This window comes from Labrus bergylta, chromosome 11 (genome assembly GCF_963930695.1).
Source record: "Labrus bergylta chromosome 11, fLabBer1.1, whole genome shotgun sequence".
NCBI classification, from domain to species: Eukaryota; Metazoa; Chordata; class Actinopteri; order Labriformes; family Labridae; genus Labrus; species Labrus bergylta.
In genome coordinates this window covers 21,998,415-22,015,329 of record NC_089205.1, presented here as the reverse complement: position 1 = coordinate 22,015,329, position 16,915 = coordinate 21,998,415, and the positions used below count along the sequence as shown (strand labels likewise).

The following is a 16,915-nucleotide window of genomic DNA, read 5'->3' as shown; positions in this document are numbered from 1 at the left end:
AATGTAAAAATTAAACTATTTAATTCATTTCAAGACTTACCATGAGACATTTGATGAAATGATGAAAGAAAGTCACACACACAGTTTGAGCTTTTGATATAAAAGTACTCATTCGTATTCGCTCATTCATAGGATCGTAAACAAAGTCAAAAGTACCCAAACACTGTAGAGACATTTAAAAAAAAAAAACATGGACCCAACAAGGGGTGACAGGATAAATCTGAGGGGGTTGTAGGGTGCTTCACTTGATGATAGTAAAGTGTACATACTACGTTTCTCAGCTTTTATATTTTAGTCAAACCTGCACGACTTAATAGTAAAGCAACAACAATCTGTTGATCTTATTCCGTTTCTCCTTAAATATTTGCCTTTCTTATGTTACTCGGTGCATATTTGATATAATATGGAGTTAGGAACCTCGGCTAAACAAAGAGAGGAGACAGAGATAAAAATCGAACACTGACAAACCTTAAAGTACATGAAAGTATTAATGGGGGAACATATTCAGACTACAGCAGCAAGAGAGAATATTTCATTCAAGACCTAAGAAAAGTCTAAGCATCAGGAAACGTTTACACGTCATGCTCTGGAATCTCTGAAGATCAGGAAGTTTGGTGTAATTGCTGTGTCACCCTGTAACTCAAGACAAGTTCAACTGAGTAACACCACAAGAATCCACATCCCACAGGAACAAAACTCTCCCACGTCCAGTAAAAAGCTGAACTCCACAAAGTCAGGAGGTTTAAGTCCAGCATCCCTCCTCCTACTTTGACCACAGAAACCCCTCCCATGAGCCCAAGAGTGCAGCCACAGTCTTTTTCCACTGAGGAAAACCTTGTCTTCAGCCCACAGCTCTTACTTCTTACTCCCACTCACATCCTCACTGACAGCAGTTAGGCTGCTTCTTCTTCGATGCAGTGTTCAGATTGTTTGAAGTGCTGCTGATTTCTGGAAAAAAACAAAACAAAGAATAAACAGCTAAGTCTTAAAAAAAACTTTGTGACTGATGTGATTTATGGATGCAGAGACATTCTTAGATACTCACTGACAACATCCCCGATTTGCCTCGTTCCACTTTTCTCCAACTCAGCGAGCACGTTGGTCTCGAAGGCCAATGATGCAACTCGGAAGAAAAACTCTCTCACATTTTCCCCTGCAGCATGAAAGACAGATCAGTTAGGGATTGTATGGAAATTAAAGTGGGTGTGTGTGTGTGTGTGTGTGTGTGTGTGTGGAGGGGGATTTTATTTAATTTGAGTGACCACAGCTTTCACCTGAAAAGCTTCTGTCTTTATATTTGATATATGCTGTATTATGTGGATAAAAGAATAAGAGATCAACAACAGACCAGATTCTGTAACATTTTGACACTCTTTGGTTTTACTTCTTCATGACACATACTCAAAGTTTTCCCTATTCCATTAAATTTTCCTTATTTAGGCTTTAAATGTATTTATTTGATTTGGCATTGGTTTAAAAATCATTTCTTTATTTTAGTAAAACATTTTGAAAAGGGGGCTCCGGGTCAGGCGGCCCGTGTACAGAAGCTAACAGTCCCACTCACCTGTCAGGGACGACACAGCCCAGTACTCTGCTGTCATCTCTTGAGCCAGTTTGAGGGCATCTTGTTCAATCTGAGAATACTGAGCAGGAGACTGTCCGAGAAAAAAACGAACGGCAGACAAGTTAGTCACAACGTAACTGAATCAAACACTATGGTATAGAATCATCGTATATAATGATCTTCTGTGCACAAGTTGGGGTTTTTTTTTTTGGACTTCAGGGCCTCAGTAGATTCACAATTTACAAACGTTTTTAAGAAAGTCAAGGATATGCCTGCCAGCTTCCTCTCGTCCAAGTGTTAAGGTAAACCTGTTTTTAGTTCGGACTGTATATGCTGCATCACACATTGTATGTTGTGGGAAGACAAATAAGTCGGCAGAAATGCTTTTTTGTGCATTATGGTAAAAGTGGCTCCTTTGTTGACTTTGTCCTGCCAGTGCGGCTCTCGTGAAAAAAGAAAAAAAGGATCACTGGTCTTGTGAATGATGGAGAAACAGCATTCCTCAGGTCTGAGCTAGGACACATTGGCTTTGTGCTGCTGGCACCGATCCAAACACCGCACATTTGACTCCAGTAAAAGAGCCAGAAATGTCGACAGGCATGTCCACTTGAACCAAAGCAGCAGACTTACACTCAGGTCTTTCTTTGTGCCAACGAGGAACAGCTGGACAGCAGTGGGGTCGTTCTCCTTCAGGGCGTCTTCCAGCCACTGCCTGCAGACACAAACAGAAACAGACAGGTTTAAGACCTTTAGCCTGGAGAGAAGCTCTAAGAGTGCAAAACAACCGTCTCGTTATAAATAAACTCACCTCACATGGCCCAAAGATGCAACATCTGTTACATCAAACGCGATGATCACAACTGGAATCAAACAAAAAAAAGGATTACAGCCTTAGCATGTTAGCTTCTTTCTCCCTGACATTATATTCTTTTTTTTTGCCCTAGAAATACTCAAATGTCTCACTCTGGGCTCCTCTGTAATACGTAGAAGCAATGCACTTGAACCTCTCTTGGCCGGCAGTGTCCCAGCTGTAACAAAGAAGGAGACGAGTGAGCATCGCAACAGATGGATTCAGAGTTCTGACGTTGTTTTATTCATGAGAAACAAAGACTTACAGCTGGAGGCTGAAGGGAACACCTAGCACCTCAAACCTCTCCATCTCAAAGTCCACACCGATCGTGGCCTTGTAGTTTTTATCGAAAGCATCTTTGCAAAACCTAAAGACATGTTCAAAAATAAAATACTTTGAAATCCAGGTAGAGGAAATATTCACATCTTTCACTTCAGAGAGAAACCCAAAAAAAAACTACAAAAAATAAAAGCTTTAAAAACCAAATGTAAGATAAAGTGTTGTCTGCAAAATGAACAGAAAGGATTCAAATGTCTCCTTCAGAATAATACCACAGTCATGGATTCTATTAGTAAAGCTGCTTAAATGTGTTTGCTGCATTTTACTGCTATAGTCACTGAGGTTGTGCCATTTCTTTTTTTAACTTTGTAATGATAATAAAAGTAAACTCTATTGATAACGTACTTCTCTGAACACGATTACGAAGAGCTTCATAAAGATAGAGAGTGATAAAAAAAAGAAAGCAAAGAAGAAGAACACAGGAAAACAGACATAAGGAGTAGAAAGCAGATAGAAATAGCAGATCATTTCAGAGTTCATAAAGACCTTCCTATAAGAATAAAGTTTAAACAGAGCTAACGATGCGGCCTGTGTCACTGAAGACCGTTGTGTTTCTGTAGTGACGGACCTGTCCTGTGAGAAATGCAAACCTTTTAAAGAAAACAGCTGTTTTTAGGCTTCAAGGCAAAACGTTTCCATCCTAAAAGATTTCCTTTCAAACATCTTACTGACTCATAAAAAGAGATTTCCTCTCCGTCGTCACGACTGAACCATTCAGTGGGGTTTTATAACTGATGATATAAGAAGCATGAGCTAACCTCTGTATCTGCAGAGAAGTGGTGTGTTGTTTATTTAAGCAGCTATAAAGTACAGTCAATCCCAGCAGGCAGGCTTTTAGCTGGTCTACACTCGGGCTGTGCTAAAACAATCGATGAGGCAATATGTGCTCCTTACATTTAAATGAATAGATGCATCGATGCAGATGTTTCAGAATGGATATGGCTGCAGAACATGCATGAAGACAGTTTGGAAAGACAATGGATCTATGGTGGAGCTGACTAAAACATCTTAGCTATAGCTCTGGAATTCAAATATTTGAATGTCTTTCTAGGATCTCTGAGGACCTGAGCTGAAGTGTTTGAAGGTGCAGGATCCTTAATATGCCTCTGCTGTTATTCTCAACGATAAAGAACAGCTGTTGTGGTGAATTCTGTGAAGGACATGGTCATTATCCAAAATCAATGTCGTATCGAGGCCTGTGTATCGTGAAACGTATCGTGGGGTTGTGGGAAATGCCCAGCACTGGTCTACACGTTATTACTTCAGAAAAGAGGTTCATGTGTTTCAGTGCAGCTCTCTGTGTGTTCACAGGATTACACAAATAAAAATAAACATCCCAGAAAGTCTAAATTATGAAGTTTGAGGATTGTGCTTCCTTGTAGCAGGTTCACATTCTTTCTTGTGATTGTTACTTATTAGCTAGACGTCGTCCTGAGCTTACCTATTAATCAGACAGGTTTTACCCACAGCCAGGTCGCCCACCACAATGACCTTGGAGATTTTAAATCTGCTAAGATAAAAAAAAAAGGAAGAAGAAGAAGTAAACAGTAAATAACACAGTGACTTAAAAACACCATGTCCATTAACTCCAGGTTTCTGAGCTCACCCCACAGTGCCGGTGCGCTGCTCCTGGCAGGCAGTCTTCACTTTATTGTTGAACTCCTCTTTAGTGTGCAGGGCGGCCTCTTTCCTGAAACACTACGATCAAATAAGAGGAATCTGTGAGGCCGTCCAGTCTCTTACTCTACGAGGGGATCAGGCAGTAATCGTCTGGGACTTTACCTGAGGGAGCTGAGCGATGACGCGGTCCCGTCGGACAGGAGGAAGAACACTCATGGCTGAAACCCGGACGGACATGAAGCCTGGAGGGCGATTGGTTAGCAGAGGGACACGAGGTAGCTGGACAAAGAGAAACAGAGACAATCTCACATTTTAACCACATGAAGTTCATCCTTTTATCAAACATGTCATGTCAACAGAAACCTTCTGGATCATGATAGGAAGAGTTTAAGATAAATAGAGTTTCCATAATATATCTGAGCTCTTTCTTAGCTCACGTTTTTAGTGTTCAGTTCCTGTTTTTTTGTGCAGTCTCTTCTTTTTTAGTATTTTAAACACCCATCTATACTGGCACTATGAATTGTGATGCATGGATTCACAGCACATGAACTTGTAGTTACACACGTAAAAACATAAACGAATTAAGATCGGAACCTAAACAAACTACACAACAATAAATCCAATAAAGTTGGGATGTGGTGTAAAATGTAAATAAAGACTGAATGTGATGCTTTTTCAATCACTGAAACCCATTTATTAAAGAATAGCACAAAGGCAACATACTGAATGTTGAAGCTGAGAAATTTTAACTGGCTTTGGAAAAGTAAATGCCCATTTTGAATTTAATGCCAGCAACATGTTTCAAACATTTTTGAACAGGGTCATGTTTGCCCCTCTGTTGAATCACTTTTTCTTTGCCTCACTTTTGTCATTTTGTTGGGTTTCAGCTCTTCAACAGTTCACCGTCTCTCTTATTTGACACTTTATACTGCTTCAAACACTTTCAATGTGTGACAAGTTGGGACTGCAGGAAGGCCAGTTTATCTTTTACTCTTTTACTCACAGCCACCCATCGTTGGTTTTTAGCCTTGTGTACAGAGATTTAGATATTATGTCACGTCCGTCCTTACCTCAGATAGACTCAGCCTCTCCGAGATGCTCTTTTAATACTTGATCACATGACTAACCTGTTGCTAGTTTACTTTATTAACTGTTGGATGTTTTAAAAGCATTTAGCTGTTTCTCCAGTCTTTGGTAACCATTATCACAACTTGTTTTGAAACACGTCAGCTTCAAAATCATTTGCAGCGTATCATTTTTCAAACAATCCAATGTTTGAGTTTCACACTTTGATATTTTGTCTTTGTGATCGATGTCTTATTCTATTAGAAGACGTATAGAATTAAACTAAATCAATAACTCGTCATCCATATTTGCCATAATCTTAGCCTTTTATTTTAGGCTACTTAAGGTGAACTACAGGTTGTACACTTGTTTTTTTTTTAAATACAAACATGTAGACTGTGAGAAAAAGACGATAGCCTACAGCAGGGATGGGCAACTTTGGTGACAGCAAGGGCCACATTCATTTAATTCTCACTGCCAGAGGGCCAAAATTAAACGATTACAGTCAATTATGTCTCAAATTTAACTCAACATATACCAGTGATCAAATATTATTATGTACATATTTCTGGTTGTCATGATTTCATGGCAGATTTCATCATGTTTCTAATTAATTGATATGTAAAAATGAACCTGAGGGCCACGCTGAGGGTTGATGGGGGCCGCCAGTTGCCCACCCCTGGCCTAGAGATATCTTACTCCTTTATGAAATCCATATCCTGCAAACCTAGGCCTATTCATTTGTTTCTTTTAGTGTTGATCTACTGCAAGTCATCTCGCAGTCTTTGTAGACAATGTTTTTATTTCGGTACACGACCAGGACACTGCAGCCTACCCACGAAACACAAACACATGTACCTCAGTCGTTTCAGGCTAAGGCAGTCTGTGAATGAAAAGACCTCTGAGTAGAGATCCGACTCGGAACAGTTTAGAAATAAAGAGATACAATGTATGTTATCTTTGTGTAGGTCCGGACCACATGCAGAGTCAGGCCAGACGATAGTAACGAGTCCTGATCCACTTACTGTGTAGTCCTGTTATAATCCTATTGTTCATCAAAGCTCCTGCTAAACCACAAGAAGACTCATTTACTGGACTAAGCCATCACACAGCCGAGACGTCGCATTTCCAACATTAACACCGGGGAAAAAACCACTTCATCTCGTCAAAAAAAAAAAAACCCACACATGATAAAAAGTACGGAGCCCGTGAAGGGACAATACACCAAAAAAACGAGTAAATTCACCAGTTATAAAACGGCGAGTAAAACCCCCCATAGTTAAACTTTGTAAAGATGTTACCTTAACAACGACGAGTTAGGACGGTGCGCTCAACTTTTCCTATTCTCTCTTCTGTGTTTTCAGCTCGGGGTTTTTTTTTCCTTCCACAGATGGTTGTTAGTGTGATGTAAACTCAGTTAAAGTCTTTATCCTTTATTCAAGCTTTTTTTCTTTCGGGGCGAACAGAGCTGAAGTCGACGCACGGAAGTTGAGTCGTGGTGGAGGGGATTCAGCTCAGGACCCGCTGCCGCCTGCTGACTCAGATCCCTGGATCGTGTTCTTTTCTTTTCCTCACACGCTTCCTCAGCTGGGACCCCTGCTGGAGGAAATGAGGAATTATCTATCTATCTATCCATCCATCTATCTATCTATCTATCTATATATCCTGATTGTGGAAGAAAAGCAAAAAAGTAAAGTTAGGCCAATAGTAGTCTCAGAGTTATTCATACAGCCTACCATTTCTGGAAAATTATCTGGAAAATATTTTATGATCTGTTTTTGATATCCATGTCTTTTTTTTTCAAATAAAGAATAAAAGAATAGTTTTATATTGTTTGTTTCACTTCACTTTTAGATGGATGTGGACTACAGAGGGCGCTCTAATCACTTCTGAATTCCTCGTTGCCTGGCAACGTGGTTTCTAACACTGTATCTGCACTGGGTTTCAACCACACTGTAAATGGGACACAGCTACTGTCTATGGTTTCAACCTCAACAGGCCACAAATGCTTTACTAAAATTAAAGTGCGAACCCCTCACTATAGAAATCTTGTTTTAGGTAAAAGTCCTGAATACATACTATAGCCTAACTGAAGTTTTGAAAGCATGAACACTTGAATTGAATTGAAAGCCTGTCGTTGTATAACAACATACTACACAGAGATTAAGAATTTTCAAAACAATTTAAGGCTATATAAATAATCTTATTTCATCTCGTTCTGACCAGATACAAAACATGTTGCTTACACATCAGTTCCTCAGGATTAAAAAAATCTGATAACAGCCTATGATATAATAATGAAAGTGGCCATTTCTTTGCAGTGAGTACTTTTACTTTTCACTCTTAAGGTAACCTATATTTTATCAAGAATATATATTTTTTTTATATCAATAAAAATATCTGACTATGGTTTTACCCAATGACTGTCAAGTATGAATGTGATAACATGAATTTAAAACAAAGAAAGAACTCATAAAAATCCACTCATCAGAAAAGAGAGCATTACAAAATAAACATCAACTCAGCTATTTTAAATACAAATTTTATTTCATGGTATCAATAACCAGCCACAAACATTAGGGCTACAAAAACATCAGTCATAACTTTGACATGTTTTACATCATTGTGGTAAAAATTGTGCAGCAGTATTCTTTCTATGTGGCTTGGCTTTCATTAAATCATACATCTATCATCCTGAATAATAAAACATTTAATCATTATCGTTATCCCTGTTTTGCTGATGTTTTTTAAAGGCACTGCGGTTAAGGCACTGAATGACGAAACAGACACATCTAAACTCCGTCCATGTCGCTCTAACTTTCTTGGCGTTGACTGAAAATGAGATCATTGGGTTTTCAAATGAAACTGTCCGCACTTAAAATTTCTGTCATGATTGGGAAATTTTAAGTCCAATAATGGTGTTTATTTGTATAACAAAGTGAAATATATGTAGGCTATAAAAAAAAAGGATTCACACTTGAGGACAAATCCATGTCCACTGTTGGGGAAAGAGGAAGAAACTATCGTATTTAGAAGGCCATCATTCAATATATCAAAAAACAACTATTGTGTTAAGGTATTAATCATTCAAAAACAAGCATAAAAGGTCCATGTTGTTTGACTAATAGTCTACATGAAAGCAGTATCAGTACTGATTGTGCTGCTGCCTGCTCCTCATGAGTTCAATGATCAGATGGCAGGAAGAACCAGCTTCAGCCCTACTTGTGTCAAAAACAGATAACAGGCCATTAGAGGAGCATTATTGTTCTGCAGTCTCGGCTATTTTAACAGTCAAATTGGTCCATGACGACTTCTATGCAACATTTTGTGAAAGCTCAATACCTTCTCAGCCATCAAAGGCATCATACAGACCAAGAGAGCGAACATGAAAATGAACACATTCAAATTCAAAGTCCAATGTCAGAAGATGCCTGCTGTCAAGACGTTCGCACACTCAGGGAGAAAGGGAGGGAGAGAGGTAGGGGTTAACATAAAAACACTGCTCCCCATGTAAATATTAAGATATGGCAACATGTAGCGAGGTACTTAGCTGTTAGCAACTGCTATATGTTATCTCATATTTTAAATGTGTTTGTTGAACTATTAATCACACAGGTTTGTATGCACTAATAGAGTAGTTGGACATTATTTGCTTTTTGCAAGATTTGAGATGTTTGAAATCATTCTTGTATCCTAACGATAAAGCTAGTTTTTCTTTTTTTTTTTTAGCATTCAGCTTTTCCTTCCAGCATGGCTGCAGCTTTCTGATTAGTATGACATGTAGAATTGGTTCAATTTGAACAAAGTGTTCAAAGGATATTTTTTCTGATCATTGGACAAATATAGGCTAGCTGTGTGATCTGTTTCATAAGATTAATGCTACACTAAGCTAACTAGCCTAATGTAGCTTCCTTTTTATTCCACAAACATATAAAACCGTATCAATCTTCCAAAAAAGTATATAGCCTCTTAATGAGGCATTTTTAAAGGACACAACCTGATAATAAATTGTAAATATGCTATAAATGGTAACATCTAAGAGGATTAATATGTCTTCTGAATTTAAGACTTTAATTAGAGCAGTATTTTTTGGTATTCTTCCCCATGAAAAGACACATTTCCTGCTTTTCAAACATCTCTTAAAGGCAGCACTTGACTGCCACCTGGTGCCACCAAGCTTTGTTTTGGAGGTTTGTTCTTTGGCAGCAAGAACAAGTGGACCTGCTGTCATAAGACGGTGTCACATAAAGCTTGAGAAAGACAAAATGTGTAAACTCCCACCCCAAACAAAAATCATAATATAGTTCTGTAAACCTGGTGATCAATCAGTGAGGAACTTCCTGGAGTTGTTGTGCGTCCCGTTCTGCACCACAGAGCTCTTCCTCGAGGAGAAGAAGTCAGCGCGGAGCAGGCGGTAGAAATAAATCAGGATCATGACGTTCATCACAATCATAGCGATAAGAAAGTATGTGGCGTTGTCCAGCCAGGAGTAGTTGGTGACAAGGTACCAGGTGAGGTAGAACTGGGTGCTCAGACGAAACGTGACGAAGGTGAAGAGGTTGGCTAATTTGTTGTAGTAGTACAGGGAGGAGGACTGAGCCCCCGCCAGCTTCAGCAGCAGCCTCAGGTGCAGGGTCACACTGTTGACCTCTACGAAGAGAGCGACCACAGCTCCGGCTACATACAGCTGTGTGTAGAGCGTGTACGTGAAGCTGGAGATCACCTGAGGAGGAGAGTGACAGAGGTGTTTATATTGAACAGCTAACATCCTTTCACCATTACCTCTTTGTTTGCCTCTATTTGCATCTTTGCTTAATCTGTCCTGCCCTACTGACCAGCTCTTTTTCATAATGTTTGATAATCCCAGTTAGATCTGAATGTGAAAGGACCACTTATACTTTGAGTGCTCTAGACTCCTGAAATAATATATAATGCCTTTATGCTTTCATAAACCAGATTACATTTTCCCTTTGTTTATATGTATTTATTTAGCCTTTAATTATTATAGTATTTTAATTAATTTGTCAAAATGTCTCAGGATGTTAAAAGCAGATCAGGTCATAGTCATTCAGATGTTTCCCCAGACATTGTGCTCATATGTCTTCTCATCCACAACACCTTAGATGTTATGAATAAAACAGAAAACGTTAACTTATAAGAAGTTGAAATCTGAGACTTTAGACTCTTTTCTTTCCTAATTAATCAAACATTTTAATCAATTATCAAAACGTTTGAAGATTTGTGCTGTTCTTTAGGCTTCAGATGAACTTCAAATTAGCTTTGAAGAATTTAACTAGTCTGTGTGACATTAAATGTGCAACATTTAAATCAAGCTAACCTGGTCCTCTAATTATATAACCAGGGTTAAAAGCATTAGAAAAAAGATCTGAAAAAAAATGTCCTTTCTAACGTGACACACTAGAAGTGAAAGTATCTTTCATTACACAGTGAGGAATGTGGATTATCCAGACTCTCTGGGTCTCTCTTTTACAGAGTAAAGGTTTATAATTATTTTGTTATTCTGACTAAAAGGTTTATACATTTTAAAGTCTGACCTGATTAGTGAGCAACAATAGTTTAACTTTCAACCTTGAAGTTTGTAAAAATGTTGATGTTTAAGTAATACACAAAAAAATACAAAAAAATGGCCACAGGTTGTGTAAGATGTCTTACTAGTACATGGTGGATTAGGAATTCCCATGATCCTCTTCCGTTTCCTGTCAGGATAATATCAGCAGCATCGTTCACAAAGTATCCTATAGAGGGAAGAGAAAATGAAACTGTCTCTGTCACTGGTGTGACGCCTGCAGGATGAATTAGCTTGATATAGTTTTAGGTGCTGATAGTTGAACTATCCAGTCACTTAAACATGCATAGACCAGAGTAAAAACTAATCTTTAAATATTCAGTGCATGGTCTTTTAATTCACTCATCCAAGAAGAGGACCAGAAGTGAATAAGGTTTGAAATGTAATTCTCTATTAGCAGAGACATAAGTAAAAAAAACAACGATTTAATTACAGCTCAGGGAGGGCCTGTTGAGGCAGAACCCTATTCGAGGAAAAAATGTGCACCAATTTTAATAGTAAGCCTCTAAAAGATCCTGCCTCGCTATGAATGCAAAAGTGGGTCCCTTACGTCGTATTTTTGTGGTTGATATTGATAAAGTTCTTACTCCGCTCGTGATCTAGTTTTTGGTTTGTTGTGATTTTAACTCAGATTCTCACCTGCCTGTTGACTTTGCAAATACACATTTCATGTTAAATCTCAATACTTCAGTTTCTGAAGAGTCAAAACTAGCACCTGAAGCAGTGGTGACACTGACAGAGACGCTATTGCTGTGGTTTCAAGAAGAGCTGGTTCATGTCATCGAAGTGATGTTACCCAACAATGTCCAGTGAACTGATGTGCTAAGACGTGGTTGACACAGTGAACCAGACAGGTGTGACCTGACAAACCAGACAAATCTGAAGTTTCTATCAGTGTGCTGGGTTACTGCTACACCCAACAGACAAATTGTTATAATAACATGTCATTAATCAGACAAATAAAGAGATTTGATCCCATCAAGGAATCAATCTCTTGAATTAACCAAAGGGATTTTTGTTTATATAGCCAACATTCACTTTTTGTTCCCTGTTTCTGCAATCAGTTTAGTACCTGAACACAGTCATACAGTGCTGAAACATACAATTATATTATACTGGATCAATATGCTGATTAGATTCTGGATTTTTAAAATGTGTTATGTATTGAAAAAAAGGCCAATAGTGCTCCCAAAGCCAAAAATTACATCCTCAAATGTTTTGTTCTGTCCACAACCCAAAGATATCCAGCTTACTGCCAAGGAGTGGTGATGAAACCACATGTTCACATTTAGGAAGCTGAAGTGAGTGAATTTTAACTTTAAAAAATACTCATACTATCAATGTCGAACTTGGTAAGAGGTTGTTTTAATAGTAGACATCAAAATGAGTAACCATTGCAGCTTTAGTGACATCATTTCTTTTTGGGTTTATGCTAACTAAGCATATGCCTATAGATCAACTCTAATGTCTAATATCTGACATGACAAAGCAAGACTTCCTGTGTGTCACTTCTTATTAATCAGAGCCTCATTGAGCATATTTTATTTGATCTGTTCCCTATTTTTAAAAGATGCCCACATAGCAATTCACAACATTAACCACGGTTATTAAACTCTGTGGGATTATTTCAGCTGAAGGCACTGAATTAACTGAGAGTCTTTTTTTTGTGCCTCTGTATGAGTGGCATGCTGCGGCTGCTGTGAGACACACAACACTCCCCTGTGTTTAAGAGCATGACCTCCAGTATGTGGTTGGCCTCAGTGGACCTTATAGCTATGTGGTTGTTAGGGCAGATCTCCACAGATTTGTGTCTTCATGGTTACATTAAGATACACATAAGACCTAACTACCCAGCTCAAAACCAGACCACTGAGTCCTTAGTGGATTGTCTTTGGTGTCCATAGTGATTCAGATGAGACGACTCATTCGTCTGATCTTAGAATCAGGTGAGAGGGGCGGATCTGAAGGTTGTTTCTCTGAACAGCAACAACTGGAAAGGTGGCAGGTTTAAGCCCCCCAGGACAGGAGGGGGGAAGAGAAAATGCTGTCAATCAAGAATAATCCCAGCACATTTTCCTAACATGTATCAAACTACAGCTGCAAATGTCTTATTGATGGACAGAACATTTTGAAAAATGCAAAGCACTTTTTTTTCAGCTTTTCAAATATGAAGATGTGGTCATTTTCTTTGTCATGCATAATGACAAATCTTTGAGTTATGGACTCTACAGAAAATAGAACTTACATGGATTGTGGGAATTTGTATCTGTCACATTTCATTGTTTCTGACTGTTAAATAGGTTACATAAAAGGTAATTTGCAGATTAATCAATAATAAATGTTTTTTTGCAGCAACTTTTAAGACTTCAGGCAGATCATCACACTGTTGTAAAACTCACAGACAACCCCAAGCGCATAAATGTTCAATATGCAAAACAACAAACATGTTTATTCACACCAAAACCTTCATTTGTAGTTTTTTTAACTCTTCATCCTCAAATGACAGCAATAACCGTGATGCAGTCACTGACCTGTTGAGACGCAGACGAGCAGGTAGGACAGGGGGGTGTGGTAAGAGTGGAGGTTGCGCAACGTCTCCGGCCAGACCAACACACTGGAGAGGGACACATGTTATGGATAGATGGGTGTGTATTCCCCTCACTCAGACAAACATGGGCTCACAGCGGAGACATTAATATCAGGTTTTTCGGATTTTTAAACCCCTAACTAATAGATGACCCTCCTTTAAGTAGTTGTAAAAGTTAGTATCATTGTTCTGATTTTAATACTTTTAACTCCTTGTCTGTTGTTGCACCTAAAAAGTGAAATGTCTACAATTCAACAACTATTTTGTTCTTAAATAGGCTCTGATTTTCCATTGTTCTTTGATTTTCTTACTGCTATTTGACAAAAGGGACACACCTGGAAAAGCAAAAAAATCTCTGCCTCTCCTCCCTGTATAAACGAACCATAACTGAATGGTTGTTAATAAATGACCTGTAGTCCTCATGTGGTATGTAAAGAAGTGCACTACAGGTTTACTTGGCACTGCTCAGATTGTGCCAAGAACTGTATTTCCATCTTTTATCTCAACAGGAGATGTTAATCTGTGCTTAATTTACATTGTCTCAGATTACAAGCAGCAAGATTTATGTGAGAATGCAGACAGTTGAAAAAAAAGTGACCTCGTTTCCTTTTTTTATTAATGTTCAAAGATGACTCACAAGCTCATCCCCGCCCCCAAAAAATAGGTTCTCAGGATGCTTTCTGCAGCAGGTTTTTCCAGTTGTTACATCTGCAAGCTGTTGCTTCAGTAGGCCTGATTGTTGGCTGAAAGTGAGGTTGAAAGCACTGTTGCACAAAATCACAAGCACAAGCAACAAGATCTTTTTGTGGCTAGTGCTATACAGTGGCATTTCCCTCCCCACTTAAATGCCATTGTCTCCCCCGTCCTTCACCCTGTCTGAACATGCCCTTCTTTTCCTGGCTGCCACAGACTGTCACTGCTGCACACACACACTCACACTCACACTCACAGACACACAACACATCATGTGCACTGTGAATGGACAATGGTGTCCCAGTGTAGCTGGACGGGCAGACAGATGTTTTGATTGAGACTCACCAGGTCAGGGCCCATGTTCCAGTCAGCAGGGAGTGCACTATGGAGACAGAGAGGTTCTTCCACTTCCAGGTGCTGTGTTCATTCTGCTTCACCAACTTGGGCACTGGGATCCTTTGAAGCAACCGGTGGATCACCCTGAAAAGTAGAGCGAATACCAGCACTGTCGCGCCTGGGTAACTCTTCAGCATAGGGATCAGGGCGTCCATCCTCTTCTCCCCACCAAAGCTCTCCCTCTGTCTCTGGGCGCGGGCTCTTTTCCTACAAAACTTCCCGCCTGTCTTGAGCCCCTGTCAGGGACTCCTAAGCACGGTGATGGACAGATATGTAAGGGGAGTGTTTTCACCACAGAGGGCTCCGAAGAGATGCCCCTCTGTTTTGAGTTAGATGACTTCCCTCCGACGCTGTAGCTTTTTTCTTTTCAAGTTTCCGGCGACCCGAGCCTGAAAATGAAGGCTTGTAGGTGATTCCCAGAACAGCTCATGCCATCGCCACTTAGTTTGTCTTCACGTAGAGCCTTATCGTGTTATTATGCGCTCCCGCTCTTAGCCCGCCTGTCTGAGCAGAATAAGGAGGGAACAGGCGGACATGGAGCTGGATGGGCGGTGCTGCTGCTTCTTCTTCTCCCTTTAACGAGAGAAACGAGGAGGGGCCGAATGTGGTCATGTTACGCAAATACCAAATCACGTAGTGGGGCTACTGAGGCGTGAATTTGGGCAATCATGTTCCATATTAAACAGCTGTATCGCAATCATTTGCGGCTACAGGCGTCGCCCCTTTATGTGCGCATTTTACGCACTGTGCGTAAAAGCTCCTTCTCGCGGTTTCGCCGATTTGATTTAAACATCAATGATAACAACAACATCTTACAACATGTAATGATGATAAATAACTATCTAAAACCATGGGCGTTTTCTATTGTTTACTAATTAAAGGCATTGGAAGAAGTACGGAAAAATATTACCAATAAGTAAAATCAATGGATCCCACTTTTGCCTGCTAGTTCAAGCAGACATATATAATTAAAGTCATCATTTAATCAAATTATCCCTGTATACATGTTTTTTGTATTAATTTCATGTTGTTTAGCGTCATTTTAAATGGGACACTAGAAGCAAGGAGATTGCTTGGGCCCCCAGACCCCTCGGGTCCCTGGTCTGGTGTAAGTTATCCATCCATCATCCATGTTTTAAGGGTTCTTGGCCTTGATTATTAATATAAAATACCAGCATATGATTCTTTTTGCTCAATTCTTCTCAGTAAGTTTCATTACTGAAGTTCAAATGATTTTCCATGGTGTACCTCAAAGAACTATCCTAGGGCTTTTTTATTTTTCAAATTGCATGCATAGTTGACACCATGCCATTAATTCACAAATGTTTTTTTTTGCAGTCTTTTACTAATGTCTTGCTACACAACCTGCACTCCCCAAACGTCATAATAAAATACACTTAGATTTGCATTACTGGTATATTATATTTGTAATAATAGAAAACTGAACAGAAAGTATAAACAACAAGATATAAGAAAATATGATATGTCGACAGTCTGTACAGAAATATTAAATTAAGATATGATTGATAGTAATACTTTATACATCTTTGTTATGTGTAGATCATTAATACACAATAAATCTGCAGCCCAACAGTGACGCCCCTCTTCTCTGCCCATAACTCTTTCCATAAACTCTGCGTGGCTCTCATTCTTCACAGCTGGCCTCTATGCAGCCGAGAGGAGTGCTGAGAAAAGCTCAATGCTTAGACCCTTCACACCTTAAACATATTAGCACCACCTGCACTACAGATGTTTGTTTGAAATATGAGCCCACAAGGGAAGAGTTTACCTCTATTTAATGAGCTGAACATTTTTCCTTCAGTTCATTAAAATGTGTTTATCCCCTCTTTATATTACTTTCCTATCTTATTCAGATTGTATGCATTGTATTGAATATTTCCAATAATAGTTAGAGTTTTTTTGGTGTCTTTACATCCTTGTACACCTCAACTCTCTTCTTGTTCCTTACCATCAAATTAAGCACAACTATTCAATTCAATTCAAAAAACTTTATTTGTCCCCTGGGGGCAATTCAAAGAATGCTCATAAAACTCATAAAAACTCTTCCAAGTATTAATCTGACACAAGTCTGCCCCCTCTGTTCAAAAAGACAACCTCACATAGAATAAAGGCTTCACTAATGTATAAGAAGAAACCATCAGATGGCAGCAAAACCTTATGTGAAGAACAAGTATCTCTTTTACACAGACTTGT

General features: G+C 39.1%; 2 protein-coding genes across 4 annotated transcripts; both read right to left on the bottom strand.

The window, feature by feature from the left end:
* Positions 1–2: 2 nt before the first annotated feature.
* On the bottom strand, positions 3–7,009 carry rab34a (RAB34, member RAS oncogene family a). 3 transcript variants are annotated; one of them, XM_020651063.3, is made up of 11 exons: positions 6,740–7,009; positions 4,536–4,652; positions 4,360–4,451; positions 4,195–4,263; positions 2,680–2,781; positions 2,528–2,592; positions 2,373–2,424; positions 2,195–2,276; positions 1,565–1,655; positions 1,046–1,153; positions 3–948 (listed from the first exon to the last, which is right to left on the bottom strand). In XM_020651063.3, exons 2-11 carry the CDS (start codon positions 4,608–4,610, stop codon positions 881–883), a joined length of 804 nt encoding a protein of 267 aa, XP_020506719.1. In that variant the 5' UTR covers positions 4,611–4,652; positions 6,740–7,009; the 3' UTR covers positions 3–880. The 3 variants fall into 3 exon arrangements, with proteins under 3 accessions (XP_020506719.1, XP_065816613.1, XP_020506717.2); XM_065960541.1 differs by having other exon boundaries at positions 4,195–4,260; positions 6,740–7,007; XM_020651061.3 differs by lacking the exon at positions 6,740–7,009 and adding an exon at positions 6,464–6,623.
* A 955-nt stretch (positions 7,010–7,964) lies between these two features.
* Positions 7,965–15,264, bottom strand: tlcd1 (TLC domain containing 1). Its single transcript, XM_020651048.3, has 4 exons — positions 14,651–15,264; positions 13,557–13,639; positions 11,112–11,194; positions 7,965–10,161 (listed from the first exon to the last, which is right to left on the bottom strand). Exons 1-4 carry the CDS (start codon positions 14,854–14,856, stop codon positions 9,760–9,762), a joined length of 774 nt encoding a protein of 257 aa, XP_020506704.1. The 5' UTR covers positions 14,857–15,264; the 3' UTR covers positions 7,965–9,759.
* Positions 15,265–16,915: the final 1,651 nt, after the last annotated feature.